Source organism: Microcaecilia unicolor, chromosome 5 (genome assembly GCF_901765095.1).
Source record: "Microcaecilia unicolor chromosome 5, aMicUni1.1, whole genome shotgun sequence".
Taxonomy (NCBI): Eukaryota; Metazoa; Chordata; class Amphibia; order Gymnophiona; family Siphonopidae; genus Microcaecilia; species Microcaecilia unicolor.
Window position 1 is genome coordinate 171,867,363 of NC_044035.1, and position 13,121 is coordinate 171,880,483.

A 13,121-nucleotide genomic window follows, 5' to 3' on the forward strand; every position below is an offset into this window, starting at 1 on the left:
CCTTTAAATATAAACATTTTAATAAAAAAAAAATTAGAATGCTTATGTCACAAAACGCTTAGCCACCCACCTGGGGTTACCCCGTGGCCACTCAGAGGGTCTGTCCCCAGCACAGCTCAGGTCTGCCTGCACTTGCCGCTTGTGCTCTACACTAGTAGCCTCCTCCCATTGAGTGGGTCACAACTGCCTCTGGGCGAATCTCCCACTCCCAAATTATCTCCAAAGATTTCTAGGTTACTGGAGGTCATCAGTGGTCCCTCAGTTCCCAGAAAAGCACTCACAGACCCAACACACAAACCACCAGGATTCTTTATCAGTCTAGACAGGCAGAATGAACAAACAATTGTGTTTATTCTCATAAAAATATTGAACAGTGGAACAAAATGTGCAAATAGCAAACAGTAACAAGTAACTGAAAAAAAAGATCAATTAGAAAACTAACTAAACATCTATATACTGTCTAAATAGTACCTGGGAAGATAAGTACATAAGTACATAAGCATCGCCATGCTGGGACAGACCAAGGGTCCATCGAGCCCAGCACCCTGTCACCGACAGCGGCCAAAAGAACAAGCAATTTGTCCCGCCCATCCTAGAAATAGTGTATTATTCCCTCGTCCATTCAATAACATTCTATGGCCTTTTCCTCCAGGAAGCCGTCCAACCCTTTTTGAAGTCCGCTAAGTTAACCACCTTAACCACTTTTTCTGGCAGCGAATTCCAGAGTTTAACTACGCGTTGAGTGAAGAAAAAGTTCCTCGATTCATTTTAAATTTACCACACTGCAGCTTCATTGCATGCCCCCTTGTCCTAGTATTTTTGGAAAGCGTAAACAGACGCTCCACATCGACCCGTTCCATTTCACTCATTATCCTATAGAGCTCAATCATATCTCCCCTCAGCCGCCTTTTCTCCAAGCTGAAAAGCCCCAGCCTCTTCAGCCTCTCCTCATAGGGAAGCCTTCCCATCCCCTGTATCATCTTTGTCGCCCTTCTCTGCACCTTTTCCAATTCCACTATATCTTTTTTGAGGTGCGGCGACCAGAATTGAACACAATACTCGAGCTGTGGTCGCACCATGGAGCAATACAATGGCAGAATAATATCCTTATTTTTGTTTTCAATCCCTTTCCTAATGATACCCAACATTCTATTTGCTTTCCTAGCTGCAGCAGCACATTGAGCAGAAATTTTCAACGTATCATCAATGATGACACCTAGATCCCTTTCTTGGTCCGTGACTCCCAACGCTGAACCTTGCATGACGTAGTTATAGTTTGGGTTCCTCTTTCCCACATGCATCACTTTGCACTTGTTCACATTAAATGTCATCTGCCATTTAGATGCCCAGTCTCCCAGTCTCGTAAGGTCCTCTTGTAGTTTTTCACAATCTTCCCGCAATTTGATGACTTTGAATAACTTTGTGTCATCAGCAAATTTGATTACCTCACTAGTTACCCCCATCTCTAGGTCATTTATGAATATGTTAAAAAGCAGAGGTTCCAGCACAGATCTCTGAGGAACCCCACTAACTACCCTTCTCCATTGCGAATATTGACCCTTTCATCCTACTCTCTGTTTCCTATCTTTCAACCAGTTTTTCATCCACAATAAGACACTACCTCCGACCCCATGTCCCTCTAATTTCCTCTGTAGTCTTTCATGGAGGGACTTTATCAAATGCCTTCTGAAAATCTAGATACACAATATCAACCGGCTCACCTTTGTCCACATGTTTGCCCCTTCAAAGAAATGCAGCAAATTGGTGAGGCAAGACTTCCCTTCACTAAATCCATGTTGACTTTGTCCCATTAGCACATGCTTTTGAATGTGCTCTGTAATTCTGTTCTTGATAATAGTCTCTACCATTTTGCCCGGCACCGACATTAGACTCACCGGTCTATAATTTCCCGGGTCTCCTCTGGAACCTTTTAAAAATATTGGCGTTACATTGGCCACCCTCCAATCTTCCGATACCACACTCGATTTTAAGGATAAATTACAAATCAATAAAAGTAGCTCTGCCAGCTCATTTTTTAGTTCTATCAGTACCCTGGGGCAGTGGCGTAGCTAGGATAGTTGACACCCGGGGCCGGTCATTTTTTAACCCCCCACTCCCAAATCCAGTACTAGGCATACCGAGAATACAAAACACTCAGGACCTATAGAGCAATTCTACCATACCATAAGCAGTCATTTCTACGAGTCACACAAGGAAAAGGAAAGCATCTTAAACACTACAGTGAGCACTAGAACATCAATTCACCTATTGTAAAAAGAAACCAGACAGAATAGTACAGATCGTCGATCCTGCACAGTCAATGCCAATTGAAAGCCATGTCTTTTTCACAAACACAGATACACCCTAATCCACTATAGAATAAGTAATCATAAACTTTCTATTTAGACAAAAATTAAACTGAACCCCCGATGCCAGACTCTGCATACAATGCAACACCACAGAAACAGAAAATGTCCCCTAGTACTGTGCAAAATATAAAGACAGCAGATGTAAATTTGAAAAAACAAATACCAATCACCACTTTACAAATTAACAAATAGAAATAAAACAAATACAGAAAATAAAATAATACCATTTTATTGGACTAATATATTTAGCTTCACGAGGCTAAAATCTCCTTCCTCAGGTCAATACAGTATCCTATCCTGGCCTGAGGAAGGGGGTTTTGTTCTCTGAAAGTTAAGTCAAATGCATTAAAATTAGTCCAATAAAAAGATTACCTTATTTACATGTTCTATTTATAAACATTTATTAACACAGCTACAATACTATATCCTAAAACAAAATAATAAAAATATATATTTACAGTTTGTTGTCTCTGGTTTCTGCTTTCCTCATCTTCTTTTCACTGTCTTTCTTCCATCCAGCATCTGTCTTCGCTCTCTCTCTGCCATCCAGTGTCTGCCCTCTCTCTCTGATCCTTCAATCCACTGTCTGCCCTCTCTCTACCTTCCATCCACATCTGCCCTCTATTTCTGCCCCTTCCATCCACCATCTGCCCCAGTCTGCCATTTCTCTCTCCCCCTTCCATCAACATCTGCCCTCTCTCTCTCTCTCTCTCTCTCTCTCCCTCCCTCCATTCCATCCACATCTGCCCTCTATTTCTGCCCCTTCCATCCACCATTTGCCCCAGTCTGCCCTCTTTCTCTCTCCCCCCTCCACCCACCATCTGCCCTTTCTCTCTGCCCCTTCAATCCGTCTGCCCTCCCTCTCCCATCCATCTAGGCTCTGCCCTCCCTCGCTCCCCCCTTCCATCCAGGGTCTATCCCCACCCTCCCCAATCCCCTTCTCCCCTCTGGGCACCCATTTGGGCTCCCTCCCCTCCCCAATCCCCTTCTCCCCTCTGAGCATCCATCTGGGCTCCCCCACCCCTCCCCAATCCCCTTCTCCCATCTGAGTCCCCCCTCCCACCCGACCCGACACACCTACCAGCTCCGTTCTCTTGCTCCCACCCTGTCCTGCCTTAAAAATATTTTTTTGAAGTGCCGGAGTGGCAGGCAGCGCCTCGCGTCTGCCCTGCTAGTAAAAATCTCCTCGACATCGTTCGGGCCTTCCCACATTGAGTCCCGCCCGCCCTCACGGTAATAGGAAATTACCTCAGAGGAGGGCGGGACTCAATATGGGAAGGCCTGAACGACAGTGAGGAGATTTTTACTAGCAGGGCAGACGCGAGGCGCTGCCTGCCACTCCGGGGCTTTGAAAATTTATGGTACTGTTTAAGCTCTATTTGGGTGTCTTCCAGAGATTATTTGCCTTTGTGAGCATTCTTCCAAGGGTACAGAGAGAATTCTCCAGATAAGAGCTTTCAGATATGTCTTTTCCTTTCCTTTTCTCTGAATTTTACTTCCTACAATACAGGTTCATGCTGTGGTCTACATTTTTGATATACCTTGTCTCCTCCTGCACAGGCCACTAGGAGGAGCAGCCTGATGGTTAAAGCAGTGGGTTGAGATCCTGGGGAATGGGGTTCAGTTTCTACTACAGCATCTTGTGACTCTGGGCAAGTCATTTAACCCCCCATTACTCCAGGTTCAAGCAACCACACATACCTTAGATGGTGACCTCACAAGGAACAGAAAAAGTACCTGCATATAATGTGGTTAGTGCTGTGTATGTCTAGTAGCACTATAGACATGATAAGTACTAGTAGCCCTGTATTTACATAGTTAAGTTGCCATTTATTTTCCTGAGCTGCTCTCTTTCTCCTGCTCCACTGTTATTTCCTTTTCATTTCTCATAGCTTTCATGGCCTCGAGAGAGTTTAGCCTTGTGGCTTCAGTTAGTTTCATAGGTTTCCGCCGAGTGTCTTCTCAGCATAGTTTCAACTTTAATTCAGACTTAGTCAAGTTTATCACCTTGAATTCATCAGCCTTAGCCTCACATGCTAGGTTCACCTTATTGGCATACGCTAAGCAGGGTTTATGTTCGTGGGCTGCTTGGAGCTCAATCTCACAGTTTCAGTGGAGCCTAGCCTCTTGGCTGCTCTGTGTAATGTAGTTCGTGGAGTGCTAGGGTAATACACTGCCTTGAGTGAATTATTTCAAGAGGTGGTATATTACTCCTAATAAATAAATACAGCTTGCTAGAAAAGCTATAGCATATGGCTGGATATGGGACCTGTTCAAGGGAGCTGACTTATAGCTACTCAGTTGTTTGGCTTCCCAGCTCACCAATATATCTCAATTTTCCAGAAGCCCAATGCATTTGAGTTCTGTAGCTATGTTATCTTTTGCAGCTTTGCAACACCACTGCACCTAACCTCCTAGTCTATTCTGTCTTTGAACACATGGGCTCACCTGATTTTAATTTTACAACCTCACTGGGCCTTAACCCTTTGGTCCCAATTGAACCTTTCTTTTAAGATTAAGCTGAAATTCTCCTCTCAGCCTCCTTGCACTTTCTGGGTTTTTGTCCTCTCTTCTCAACTCCCCAAGTCAAATGGCTTAGTGTAACGATTTCAACTACATATTCTCTTCTAGTACCAGCTTGATTTTCATTCTTTTCTCTTTGTCTACCTTTAGTCCTGTTATGGGCCAGAGATGTTTTGTCAAACAGCTTTTTTCGGCACGTTTTTCAATTTGCTTCTGGAAGTTTTGATCATGATTAGGCCCTAGCTCCTACTTGGTAGAATTCTAATTCAGCACGATCCAATAGCTGCTGATGTGGTGATTCAACCGTACAGTGTTTCTTTGCAACCTTTTTCTGCCAACAGAGTATTCAGCATTTTCCTTATATGGTTGATTCTGTCTGCAGGCTGTTTTGTGCCTCAGTCATGTTCTCTGCAGCAGGGAAGTGGCCTGGAGAGCCAGTTTTGTGCCTTGGTCAGGATAGTTGGTTTGTTATGTTAGCTGGTTGGAGAAAGGACCTGGTGGCGTTTCAGGCTACCATAGCATGTTAGTTTAAGAAGGCCATTGCTTCAGCTTACCTTCTTGGTGGCAGGGTGGTCCCAGATGCCCTTAAAACACATTCTACCAGATGGCAGGCGGCTTACTGCCAGAGGAGATTTTCTAGAGCGGCGGGCTGGTCCTATTTGTATTCCCTTGCTAGCCACTACTGTGTAGATGTTTTCACTTGTTAGGATGTGGCTTTTGGGGCTCAAATTTTTGAGTCGGGGATCCGAGGGTCCCACCTATGATGCTCACTGCTTTGATATTTTCCATCCATTTAGACCGGTCTGGAGGGATGCTAAGGAAGGAGAAATTAAGAGCATAAGAATGTCCATACTGGGTCAGACCAATGGTCCATCTAGCCCAGTATCCTGTTTCCAACAGTGGCCAATCCAGGTCACAAGTACCTGGCAGGCACCCAAATAGTAGCAACATTCTATGCTACCAATCCCAGGGTAAACAGTGGCTTCCCATGTCCATCTCAATAGCAGACTATGGACTTTCCTCCAAGAATTTGTCCAAACATTTTTTAAACTCAGATACATTAACTGTTGTTACCACATCTTCCGGCAATGAGTTCCAGAGCTTAACTATTTGTTGAGTGAAAAGATATTTCCTCCTATTTGTTTCAAAAGTATTTCCATGTAACTTCATTGAGTGTTCCCTAGTCTTTGTGCTTTTTGAAAGAGCAAAAAATCGATTCATTTCTACTCATTCTATGCTACTCAGGATTTTGTAGACCTCAATCATATCTCCCTTCGGCCATCTCTTTTCCAAGATGAAATGCTGTAAACTCTTTAGCCTTTCCTTATATGAGAGGAGTTCCATCCCTTTTATGATTTTGGTCGCTCTTCTTTGAACCTTTTCTAATTCTGCTATCTTTTTTTGTGATATGGTGACCAGAATTGAACGCAATACTCAAGATGATGTCGCACTATGGAGTGATACAGAAGCATTATAGTGTTCTTGGACTTATTTACCATTCTTTTCATAATAATTCCTAGCTTGTTGTTTGCTTTTTTGGCCGCCACCGCACACTGGGAAGAGGATGTCAACATACTGTCTACAATGACACCTGGATCTTTTTCTTGGGTGCTGATTTCCAAGGTGGACCCCAGCATCATGTAGCTATGATTCAGATTATTCTTCTCAATATGCATCACTTTGCAACTCTTTGCATTTGTTCACATTAAATATGCATCACTTTGCATCTCTTTGCATTTGTTCACATTAAATTTCATCTGCCATGTGGATACCTACTCTTCCAATTTCCTAAGGTCTTCCTACAATTTTTCACAGTCCACATGATTTTTAACAATTTTGAATAATTTTGTGTCATTTCCAAATTTAGTCTTCTCACTTGTCTTTCCAAATATGTTAAATAGCAGTGGTCCCAGTACAGATCCCTGCGGCACTCCACTATTCACCCTCCTCCACTGAGAAAAATGGCCATTTAACCCTACCCTCTATTTTCTGTCCAATAATCAATTCCTAATCCACAAGTCTTTCATTACAATTTATTCAATTCAACATGCACTTAAAAATTAGATACCCATTTTTGCTGCATTAGGCACGCATTAGCTGAGTAGTTAAAAATTGGCTAGATCAGACAGGAGAGTTCAGAACAATAAACAGTCCAATTTTACATAGAACATGGAGATCATAATTGAGATGTCCAGGTCAAGGAGTACTCACTTAACCCTCTGTTGCCCCAGATACAAAATAGCACCTGTATATAATATGTAAACCACTTTGATTGTAATCACAGGAAGGCAGTAAATCAAATCCTATCCCTGATTCCTTAACAGGGCTGCTTTTACCAATGGCAAAGGAGGCAGCTGCCTTGGGTCCATAAGTAAAGGAAGATCTGAGCACAGGGGTCAGTCACGCTGGTCCAGCATCTTCCTTCCCTCCCTTCCCCTCCCACACCCTTGTGCAGCTGGTTCTCAAGGATAAAAAAACCCAGCATTAAGGCATGAAGCTGCCATCGATCCACACCGCTGGGCTCTGCTGGTTCTGCCCTTCTGATGTCACTTCCTGTTTCTGAGGGGCAGGACCAACACAGCCAACAGCAGCAAGAACTGCCGGTGGCTCAGTGCCTTTATGCAGTTTTTCATCCTTGGTAAGGTAAGCTGCACTGCTGGACCAGAGATTGGGGTTTGGTGTCCGGGCGCTGCTGGCCTGGGGAGGCCCTGGAGTCGGTGGGGGGGGGGGGGGGGGGGCATGTACAAACATTTGCTCAGGGCCTCATGGGGTGGTTTACAAGACCCTGAATATCAACTCAAGCCTCCACGGCAATCCTAGCTTATGAGTACCAGAAACCCAAGCTTTCACATGAACCCCAATGAAATGTGCTATAAACTAGAGTTGTACCGAATAGCATATTTTACTACTAGTAAAAAAGGCCCGTTTCTGACACAAATGAAACGGGCGCTAGCAAGGTTTTCCTTGGAGTGTGTATGTTTGGGAGAGTATGTGAGAGTGACTGTTTGAGAGTCAGAGTGAAAGTGTGAGTGTGTGAGAGAGAGAGTGAGTCTGGGTGTGAGTGTGTTTGTGAGAGAGTGTGTGTGAGAATGAGAGTGTGTGTATGAGAGAGAGTGTGTGTGTCTGGGCAACAGAGAGAGTGTGTGTGTGAGACACAGATTCTCTGTGAGAGTGAGTGTATGACACCAAGCGAGTGTGTGAGTGACTGTGTGGCACATAGAGAGTGAATGTGATACTGTGTGAGACAGTGTGTGAGAGTGAGAGTCAGAAAGACATTGTATATGAGAGAGAGAGTGTGAGCCGTGCCCTTCCAATCCATGGCCATCTGTCCCCTGCCCCCTCCATTCATCCTTTTCCAGCAATTCCCCTCTGTCCCTGAGCCCTGCCCTCCCAATCCATGGCCATCCATGTTTGTCTGTCACCTGCCCCCTCCATTCATCCCTATCCAGCATTTCCCCTCTCTGCCTGAGGCCTGCCCTGCAATCCATATCCATCCATGGCCATCTGTCCCCTCCATTCATCCCTATGCAGCAATTCCCCTCTCCCTGAGTCCTGCCCTTCCAATCCATGGCCAGCCATGCTCCTCTGTCACCTGGCCCCTCCATTTTTCCCTATCCAGCATTTCCCCTCTCTGCCTGAGGCCTGCTCTGCAATCCATATCCATCCATGCCCATCTGTCCCCTCCATTCATCCCTATCCAGCAATTCCCCTCTCCCTGAGTCCTGCCCTTCCAATCCATGCCCATCCATGCTCATCTGTCACCTGGCCCCTCCATTTTTCCCTATCCAGCATTTCCCCTCTCTGCCTGAGGCCTGCTCTGCAATCCATATCCATCCATGCCCATCTGTCCCCTCCATTCATCCCTATCCAGCAATTCCCCTCTCCCTGAGTCCTGCCCTTCCAATCCATGCCCATCCATGCTCCTCTGTCACCTGGCCCATCCATTTTTCCCTATCCAGCATTTGCCTTCTCTGCCTGAGGCCTGCTCTGCAATCCATATCCATCCATGCCCATCTGTCCCCTCCATTCATCCCTATCCAGCAATTCCCCTCTCCCTGAGTCCTGCCCTTCCAATCCATGCCCATCCATGCTCCTCTGTCACCTGGCCCCTCCATTTTTCCCTATCCAGCATTTGCCCTCTCTGCCTGAGGCCTGCTCTGCAATCCATATCCATCCATGCCCATCTGTCCCCTCCATTCATCCCTATCCAGCAATTCCCCTCTCCCTGAGTCCTGCCCTTCCAATCCATGCCCATCCATGCTCATCTGTCACCTGGCCCCTCCATTTTTCCCTATCCAGCAATTTCCCTCTCTCCCTGAGTCCTGCCCTCCCAATCCATGCCCATCCATACTCCTCTGTCCCCTGCCCCCTCCATTCATCCATTTCCAGTAATTCCCCTCTCTCCCTGTGCCCTGCCCTCCTAATCCATACCCATCCATACTCCTCTGTCCCCTGCAGCCTCCATTCATCCTTTTCCAGCAAGTCCCCTCTCGCCCTTCCATGACCCCCCCCCCCTCGCATCCATGCTACTCTCTCTGCCATGTCCCAGCCTGGGCCGCCCTCTTCTCCCCCCCCCCCCCCCCCCCCTTCGCATCCATGCATCCCTTTTTTTTATTCTTTTTAACTTTACCTCCGTGGCGGTTCGTGCAGCGAAGCGTCAGGGAAGGAGGCGGCGCTCCCGACGTCTAGCTTTCCCTTCAGCGCCGCCTCCTTCCCTGACGCTTCGCTTCCGGATTTGTTTGTTTAGACGCGAGGGCGGGGCAGAGACGGCTTGCTGGCTTCACAACACGAACGCCACGAACCCACGAACCCCACGAACCCTTTCAGAACGTTGTCCTCATTAGAACGTTCACGGTGCGTTTTATTATATTAGATTTGGTCAAATACTAATAATGAAAAATATTATTTGGCCAAATATGAATACCGAATACAAATAATGGGCATTGAGCTTTAACATAATAAATAATAAAAGAAGCAATGTGAAATCAGAGATCAAGTGTTTATTTCAGTAGGATTTAGCACAAAAGACCAGGATTATTTGTATTCAAATTTAAATCATTAGTTGGCCAAATACGAATAATATATTTGGGGCCAAATCGAATCGATATAAATATTCGTAGAGCCTTACTATACTTTCAAAGGAACCCTGGACTCCATTTTGATATAACTCAAAAGTGACATGTGAAATAACCCCTTCTCCCAGAACCAAAGATCAAACTGTGCTAATGATACAGTGATCCCATTTCTGGCTAGTTAGATATGGCTCAGATCTTGCTCCAGGCTGTGCTTCTGTTGAATCTTCATAACAGCTGGGGCTGAGTTTTTTGACAGATTTATAATTTTTCAACCTGCAGTAGAAGATCCCCTATCAGCTTTTTGGTGATACCACTGCATATATGTGGCGTTACCTTGTTTCTGGTAACTGACAAATGACTACAGTTACCAGGAAATCAAAACTCTGATCTCAGGCATGAAACTGGGTGAACTGAAGTCTGATCTTGATTGGTAAAGAAGTTGTTAATACCATTTATCCTCTCCTTTTTCGCCACAAATGCTGGCAGAGTTGTGGCTACACTTACCTCGACATCTCTGACAGACCTAGTTTCCCGTCTCCATTCTGGTCAAACATTCGCAGCTGCAGGGAGACAAACAAGTGACTAGTTACATTAATACTATTGGTCTCATTACTGTGTTTTCTCCACAAGCTTTTAACCCTGTGTACAACCTGTTTTCTGTATGTGAATTTTTGTTACATTGAATTTCTTCACCATGTGAACATTTTCTCTAAGCAGTTCAACTGATCAGCTGGAAACAAACCTCTCAAACTGCGGCATCATTAATAACAAAGATGTCTGTGACTATTGATATAAGGTCAGAAATAGCTTACAGTACTACAGTATTTGCTAGCACCAATAATAATTTTATTTACTATGGAAGGGCTGTCATTTGCAATAACATAGGAAATGTCAAAGACATATTCCCTTGTCATTGCATTTTATTAACAGACAAAAATGAGCAGTAAAAACACATTTTTGTGATTATAGTGCACTCTGTTTGCAAAGAGGCAATGGTGTGGCCACGAGTGAGCCTAGGTCCACCCAAAATTGTGGCACCTTTGTTATAGCTAGTGGAGATCTCCAAGCCCCGCCAGCTGGAAGAGGTCCTCCGGCGGCAAGAACAGGTCATTCCCCTACTTGCTGCAACTGGCTGCACTGTCCATGTATTTCTGCCGCACTGTGCCTCCTGTGCATGCGTGAAAACTGAGCATATATGAGAGGGGAGAAGCCGGCGCAGCAGCAGTGCATGGACAGTGCCACAGACTGCAGCATATAGGGGAATGACCTGTTCTGGCTGCCGGAGGACCTCTTTTAGCTGGCGTGGCTTGGGGATCCCCCACCAGCTCAGATATTTATTTTATTTGTTGGAGGTTGCTGGTGCAGGGGCAGGGGTGGGGGCAGAAAAAGTGGGGGATTTGTGTGCCCATCTAATTTGGGCTCAGGCTCACCCAAAATACCATGTCCGGCTATGTCTCTGTAAATAAGGTGCACTCTCCATGACAGTGACCTCAAAATGACAATGAAGACTAACCAAAACAAAACAAAATGAACAATGCTACAAATGACATGGGAAACAAAAATGAAATTAAAATTTTTAGGCTGCCTATACTTATTATTTACAGGAAAAAGGCCAGATAAAGTGCACTGGTTTTTTTTCAGTACGCAAGGATATGAAAAAAAAAATCGGGAATATTTATAATTTATAAATCCACCAGAATCAGTATTTTACAAGTTAGGATGCCAAAACTGATGCTCACTGAAATTCTGCAAAAGTATCTAAGTTACCTATGAATTCTTTCAGAATTTTTCCACTTGCATCTTTTGCACTGTTCAAAACTTTCTTTGTAGTGATTATTATCAGAGATGGGTAGTAACAAAATAATTAAGTAGTATTTGTGTTCTGTAGCATGGATTCAAGTTGCCTATTGTTTATATATACATATACAGTGGTGGAAATAAGTATTTGATCCCTTGCTGATTTTGTAAGTGTGCCCACTGACAAAGACATGAGCAGCCCATAATTGAAGGGTAGGTTATTGGTAACAGTGAGAGATAGCACATCACAAATTAAATCCGGAAAATCACATTGTGGAAAGTATATGAATTTATTTGCATTCTGCAGAGGGAAATAAGTATTTGATCCCCCACCAACCAGTAAGAGATCTGGCCCCTACAGACCAGGTAGATGCTCCAAATCAACTCGTTACCTGCATGACAGACAGCTGTCGGCAATGGTCACCTGTATGAAAGACACCTGTCCACAGACTCAGTGAATCAGTCAGACTCTAACCTCTACAAAATGGCCAAGAGCAAGGAGCTGTCTAAGGATGTCAGGGACAAGATCATACACCTGCACAAGGCTGGAATGGGCTACAAAACCATCAGTAAGACGCTGGGCGAGAAGGAGACAACTGTTGGTGCCATAGTAAGAAAATGGAAGAAGTACAAAATGACTGTCAATCGACAAAGATCTGGGGCTCCACGCAAAATCTCACCTCGTGGGGTATCCTTGATCATGAGGAAGGTTAGAAATCAGCCTACAACTACAAGGAACTTGTCAATGATCTCAAGGCAGCTGGGACCACTGTCACCACGAAAACCATTGGTAACACATTACGACATAACGGATTGCAATCCTGCAGTGCCCGCAAGGTCCCCCTGCTCCGGAAGGCACATGTGACGGCCCGTCTGAAGTTTGCCAGTGAACACCTGGATGATGCCGAGAGTGATTGGGAGAAGGTGCTGTGGTCAGATGAGACAAAAATTGAGCTCTTTGGCATGAACTCAACTCGCCGTGTTTGGAGGAAGAGAAATGCTGCCTATGACCCAAAGAACACCGTCCCCACTGTCAAGCATGGAGGTGGAAATGTTATGTTTTGGGGGTGTTTCTCTGCTAAAGGCACAGGACTACTTCACCGCATCAATGGGAGAATGGATGGGGCCATGTACCGTACAATTCTGAGTGACAACCTCCTTCCCTCCGCCAGGGCCTTAAAAATGGGTCGTGGCTGGGTCTTCCAGCACGACAATGACCCAAAACATACAGCCAAGGCAACAAAGGAGTGGCTCAGGAAGAAGCACATTAGGGTCATGGAGTGGCCTAGCCAGTCACCAGACCTTAATCCCATTGAAAACTTATGGAGGGAGCTGAAGCTGCGAGTTGCCAAGCGAC

General features: G+C 45.1%; 1 protein-coding gene across 1 annotated transcript in view; it reads right to left on the minus strand.

The window, feature by feature from the left end:
- Positions 1–13,121, minus strand: part of CALB2 (calbindin 2) — a 214,175-nt gene that overhangs the window by 42,771 nt on the left and 158,283 nt on the right. Inside the window, exon 7 of the mRNA XM_030204920.1 lies at positions 10,472–10,527. Coding sequence (XP_030060780.1) covers positions 10,472–10,527 — 56 coding nt within the window. The remainder of the gene's footprint in view (positions 1–10,471; positions 10,528–13,121) is intronic.